At 38.6% G+C, this 6,175-nt stretch overlaps 1 protein-coding gene across 1 annotated transcript in view; it reads right to left on the reverse strand.

Annotated features, from left to right (window-relative positions):
- The window catches only part of LOC118423156 (polyamine oxidase 7-like), an 8,366-nt gene continuing 2,191 nt past the window's right edge, over positions 1-6,175 (reverse strand). The window contains exons 4-9 of the mRNA XM_035831166.1: positions 5,036-5,251; positions 4,165-4,375; positions 3,518-3,680; positions 2,218-2,368; positions 1,303-1,455; positions 1-845 (exon numbers count right to left, since the gene is read on the reverse strand). Coding sequence (XP_035687059.1) covers positions 683-845; positions 1,303-1,455; positions 2,218-2,368; positions 3,518-3,680; positions 4,165-4,375; positions 5,036-5,251 — 1,057 coding nt within the window. The 3' untranslated portion in view covers positions 1-682. The remainder of the gene's footprint in view (positions 846-1,302; positions 1,456-2,217; positions 2,369-3,517; positions 3,681-4,164; positions 4,376-5,035; positions 5,252-6,175) is intronic.

Below are 6,175 nucleotides of genomic sequence, written 5' to 3' on the forward strand. Positions count from 1 at the left end.
TGATATATTGCCAGCAATGCCAAAAAGGAAACAGCAAAAAAAAAATGATGTGCAGAAAATTGACAAGGGTTACAACATATGTGCGTGTCATGGTGACAGATTATAACGCATGATTTAATTAACAATTCTTTACTTTTTGAAATCAAATAACATAATTATCTTTTTAGTATCATTAGATCATAAATGCTGTTGCTTGTAAACTAATAAGACAAAAAATTAAAAACGGTATCATGAATATAACAATTTCACAATAGCAAAATGTGCCCTCTCTATATATAAATAAAGCGGCACCAATCTAATTTGTTTTTCCGAAAATTACGAATTTGCTCAACCTGAATATATAATGAAAAAAAGATTACAGGGATTAGGTTAATTCCTTATGCAAACACAGTAATATAATATAGTTTGCAGTTTTCCTATATGTCCTCTACCTTTTATGATGACCGCATGCTTTAATTTTAACTTAAAGCCTATGAAAACTAATAAACATACATTGATATTCCATAAACGTTAATAGCATACTTTCGATTAGACATGAAAATGACATATTAATGACTGCTAAAGTGTTAAAAATTCCAGCAAAATGGGTTTGACATTCTGAGTACGTAGCTGGCATATGCCAAAACTTCTTCTATGTTCATGGCAAAATTATCTTTACTGGGAGGAACCCTTCTGTCGTTATTCACACATATACGGGGAATATGACTGGTATCATTGCCAGGAGCAGGGAAGAGAGGGTTGGAGCCGCGGACGTTCCTTGGTTCACGGCCGTCTGGTTAGACTTGCAGATTCCCTTCCGCATGCAGCTGAGAATGGCATTGGCCTGGTCGATCCCAGAAAGGTACCTAACATTGACACAAATGAATTATTATTATTTTGCAGATCATGAATGCCGTTTGTCGTAAAGGAAATGCGTAGATTAAAGTTTTTTTCCAAAATACTTAGTTCAGTTCACTTAATATTCCGAATTGCTGATAAGCCTTGACTGTGTGTGTATTGTGTCTGTTTACATAGTTTTTGTGTCCGGTATCTCTGTATCTAGCTTAGTTTTCTGTTTGTAGTTTGTGGAACTTTTAGGTCTTAAGGGTTTTTCTAGACTGGTATCCATCCAGCCGTATCATAGCTCCCGCGTCTCTTCTGGAAAGGACAGAAAAGCTAGACGCGGAGCTATAATATGGCTGGATACCAGGCTGGAATTTTCACACATGTTATCGGGAAGCTAAGAACCATGATCTCTACCAAAAACAAGTGTTACAGTCTGCGTTTCATGTGTGTGTACGTTTTAGCAAGCTTTTAACTCACCCGCCGTGCACGTAACCGTTGTACCGGGGGTGAGTTGCCTCTCCTCCGAAGTACAGACGTCCGACTGGTGCCGCCAGCTTCTCAAAATCTTGTGCAGTCACGTGAATTGGCCAGTTGGAGTAGGCACCAAAGAAGAGCGGGTTAGTCAGCCATCTAGAAAGATGAAAAACATCAGAAAAGAGGTCAACAACGTGGAAACGGAATTAACTTCATTTCATTTTATCTATCTTTAGTTCTTCCAAATTAAAAGTGCTTAGGTCACGTTTTTAACCGGTGCCCGAGATCTTTCGAGAGTAAAAAGTGCAAAATATATAGGGCAACTAAACACACAAAAGGCAACAAATTTGTCCTGAAATTAATTTGTGTATATTCCGTGTATGACACCTTATTTCGCGTTTTGGCAAACATCCCAGTAAGATACTGGTTTTGCATTGTGACCTAATCATAACACAGATAAAGAGTTTAAAGTTCGCGTTACATCTAACTCAGAGGCATTCATTTTTTTTTGTTCAACAGTTGTTGATGTTGTATTGGTAAGATAGATCCTCCTATATATCCCCCCACAAAATTACAGTGAACAGAAGTTCGAGTGGGACAATTTGTGACGTCGGGCGCGGCGTAACTGTTCGAGCGTTCGGCTCGGAATCTAAAGGGCGTGATCATGAGTTCGATCCCCGCTTTGCCCCCGACGTTGTGCCCTTGGGAAAGGCACTTTACACGACCTTCCTCACTTCACGCAGGTGTAAAAATTGTTACCTGACGTCGGTCGGGGAGGTAAAAGACTACCTTTACTTTCTGTCTCTACTGTGTATGTGGTACTGTTATTATAAGTTACAAAACTTGAGTGCAGTGCAACATTGTCCTAGTCTGTCCAAAAAGCAAAAGGAAAAAAAAAAGAGTAGGACGAGTTCAAACCTCGGTACGAGGATGCTCTCCGGTTCAGAGATGTTGTTGCCGTACATATTCCTGAGGACGGTCATGATCTCCTGTTTGGTCGCCTCGTCTGACTGAAGCTCGATACGTTGTACGTCATCAGCGATGGCTGTAACCAGTAGGATATTGGTGCCTAATAGGGGGAGGGTGTGTACATGGCGGACGTGTTGTTTATTACCAGAATTGATGAGTCTTAATGTCCTGAGTTTCGAGTGTTGTGCCACATTTTGGTATTTTAGTATTTATTGAAAATGATGACAAAATCATTACAATGGGTCAGCCCTGGCAGCCTAAGCTGGTGACGGCTGACCCACAAAGTTAAAGACAGACATACAAAGCTGATTTACATATAAGTACAAATTTAAGTCATGAGAATTTACATTATATATTGCGTAATCGATACAGAGTAAAAATAACCGCATATTTTACTTTTAATTATCTATACCTATGGTTAGAAATGTCGACCGGGATGTGACGCAAACTTGATTGAGAAGTGCGACTTCTCAATCATGTTGCATAACCCACTTCGCACGCATATTCAGGTACGAATTTATCAAGCCTATAACTATAAGTAGTAAATAAATTGTAAGGAAAAATTCATATTATTTATGCAACTAGATCGATCCTGTATTATTGATTACATCTACCCTTATAAATGAATAAATAAAGGTGAACTGAACTGATGTCTACAATTGTCTTAAGAAGCGAGGAGAAGTTAAACCTGTACATAGTAGTTTCTGTACATGAAATTGTGCCTTATTGCTAAGACCTTTACTTAGCTTGCTGGAGCATAAATGTACAATAAAGGTCTTTTATTCATTATAAGACAGTGTCGTGCCCATCCTGTAATGTGCAGAAATGCCTTGAATGAATATGTGAACAAACAAGTTATTGAACGCTTTAGATGTGATGTTTGGGAAATAATGTCAGATTAAGGAAAGACATACCATTGGCTTAGGTTCATTATTGGAATAACCTACGGACACGCACAGTGTCATAATTCTCTTATCATGATACGTGGTTAATTTTCATGTATGTGCACAAAATAAAGAATAATGTATAGATCATAATATAATAAAATCTGTTCTGACTTGTTCTTGATGTGAGGTGTTGTCATGCAATAAGGTCGTATTTCTTGTATTTTCTTTTAATTCTAGCTGCCGTTTGACGTCAAATCAGTTAGTATTGTTCCTAGAAAGGTGACATCAACGTCATCAGGTGATTTCATGATTATGGTTCATTCCAATAATTTTGTCGACCATGTGTGGTACGTCACACTTACCATTTGGGAATGTCCACGGCAGCTCCAGGTTTTGCCAGACGGCATACTGGGGCCGTAAGGATCCTGCGTACAGAATGTATTCATTGTCGTCCCAAAACTTGTTTGGAAATTTCAGAAAAATCTTGCAGTACTGTCCCATCCTGAACTGGTAAATTTCCTCGACCTGGGGGGACATCGGCCAGTTAGTATCAATGTCAAAATGAGAAATAAAGAGGAAAAACTACTAGTAAGTCGTCATGGTAGGCAAAATAGAATTATGTTCTAATAAATACGTAGTAACGATCATCACAATACTGATTTTTCCCCAACACTTAGGTATACATTGACCATGTTTGCAACGACCACTGTTGCCTTCTCCAGAATCAAATCAAAATTGACCAAATAGTTCAGAACGTAATCTCGCAATGGTCAGTTACAGACACGTGATCTTATTGACACCTGATCTTACGGAGAAGTGTCATCAGCCATTGGTTAAACGTAAAATGAAGTTTTTAACGCCACCCGTCTCTGTTTAGACATAACTGGACTGCCCTGGTGTATATAGCCTAATTTATACCTCTTTCTATCTCTGATTTGTAAGAGGTATAAAGATAGCCATATACCCCAAATTGTCTTACTGAGTGCGTGGTCAAAGACTGGTTTCTTACCTTCCAGGCAGGCAGATCAGGTATGAAGTCGATGACGTCGTTCTCCAGTACACCGATACTGACAGTCATGAGTCCGTACTCCCCTCGGTAGGTGGACCCGTCCGTGGTAGTAAACGTCACGTCAGTGTCCGTCCAGTTGACCGTACGGACAACTTTGTTTAACTGGAGGCGGCGGCGGGCGTCGTTTGGTGACAAAAACTCGTCAGACAGCCTGAGAAAATTCAACCGGCAACTACTGAATTTATTTTGTACTCCGACCTGTGCGAGTCACTTTGTGATTCAAAGAAAGAAACTATAAGAGGGGTAGAACATGGAGTGGCAAAATGTCTGCGCATGTCTTGACCTAGTTCTCGTAACTCTCGCGAGAAATGGGTCACTCCGAAAATTTGAAGTGTTTACCTTTAAAAAGTAATCAATGATTGATGAAAAATGCTATAAAAAGGAAAATATAGATTTTTATGTATAATGAGGAACACACAATCAACCAGTGAATTACCCAAAATTACCCAACAAGCAAAAATGTTGATATCCCATGTCCCCAAGTATCTTTCAAACAACAAATGTTGTACATGGTAAATATTATGCCATTAAACAGTTTTGAAACAAAATGTAAGAACAAATATAATCCCAATTTATCGGCACAAAAAGTCTCAATACTAGGTTTTAGACGTCAAAATCTGTGTATCTATGTTTGTCATATTTGCCAATGGTTCCAGGTATAACTAGCTCACTTTCCCTGCGTTAGTAATAAATGAGAGATATATATATGATAAAACATACACCATATATGTTACTCACCGTAGCATCTTATCCGCTATCTATTTAAAAACAAACACATTGTTTGGAATACCCTAAGAAAAGAATGCTTTACCTGTCCACAATATGTCCAAACCCACGCTGATCAGTAACGAAGTATTCCCCTCCTGTGAAGTCCTCTTCGTTCATCCCAGTGTTGTTCAGTGACGTCACTTCCGGAGCATCCGCGTATTCAAACTCGTAATCAAAGTACTCTATGACCTTCTCTAGTGGAGTCTTTGGCCTCCAGCCTCCCAGTTTCAGCGCCACTCGTAATGATACGTCAGGCAGCCTGTAATGATATAATAATAGCACAATACTGTACATTTGAAAATCCTAGCTGTTTCTTTGAAGTATGAATTGAAATTTCTCACAGCCGCCTCTTTAGCTGCCCATTCATGACAGTATGAATAGATATATCAAGTGCATCACTAGAACTTTGATAAACACATCTTCCCTTTTATCGTAAAATTGTAACCCCAGCGAAAATGACTAAAGTTACAGCAAGAAAGAGATAGTGCACTTATGTAATATATTGTTGTAAAAATTCTGAAGTACTACTTTTTTCAAAATTATATAATTCTGCTAGTTGGATTTTTTTTTAGGAGTTACTTTAAAATTTGCAAAAGGTGAAACTTTAAAAGGTGAGGCCTTTTTAACAATTACCTGATCGCAATTTTTTGGTTTACAGTTCAGATCATTACCTCCATGAAATGTCATGGAATGGAGGTTATATTTTCTGTTATGTGTCTCTGTCTGTGTAGATGATTACTCAAGAACGGCTGGATGGATTAGTTTCATACTTGTTGTGTTGGTGGGGTGTGATGAAAGCTCGAATCGATGAGATTTTGGGCGCCGTATCTGTCGTTATAATCGATGTAATAATATCAGAAATCACCCCTATATCTGCGATATATTGGAACAGGCATCGTGCTTTAAGCCTTTGTTAATGGGCTTAATTCATCTCAGATAGTGAGGTGATTTCTACGACAGCTGTTTTGATCTGTGTACAAGATTACTCAAGAATGGCTGGATGGATTGGTTTCATACTTGTTGTGCTGTTGGGGTATGATGAAAGCTCGAATCGATGAGATTTTGGGCGCCGTATCTGTCGTTATAATCGATGTAATAATATCAGAAATCACCCCTATATCTGCGATATATTGGAACAGGCATCGTGCTTTAAGCCTTTGTTAATGGGCTTAATTCATCTCAT

The sequence above is a fragment of the Branchiostoma floridae genome, chromosome 9, assembly GCF_000003815.2.
Source record: "Branchiostoma floridae strain S238N-H82 chromosome 9, Bfl_VNyyK, whole genome shotgun sequence".
Taxonomy (NCBI): Eukaryota; Metazoa; Chordata; class Leptocardii; order Amphioxiformes; family Branchiostomatidae; genus Branchiostoma; species Branchiostoma floridae.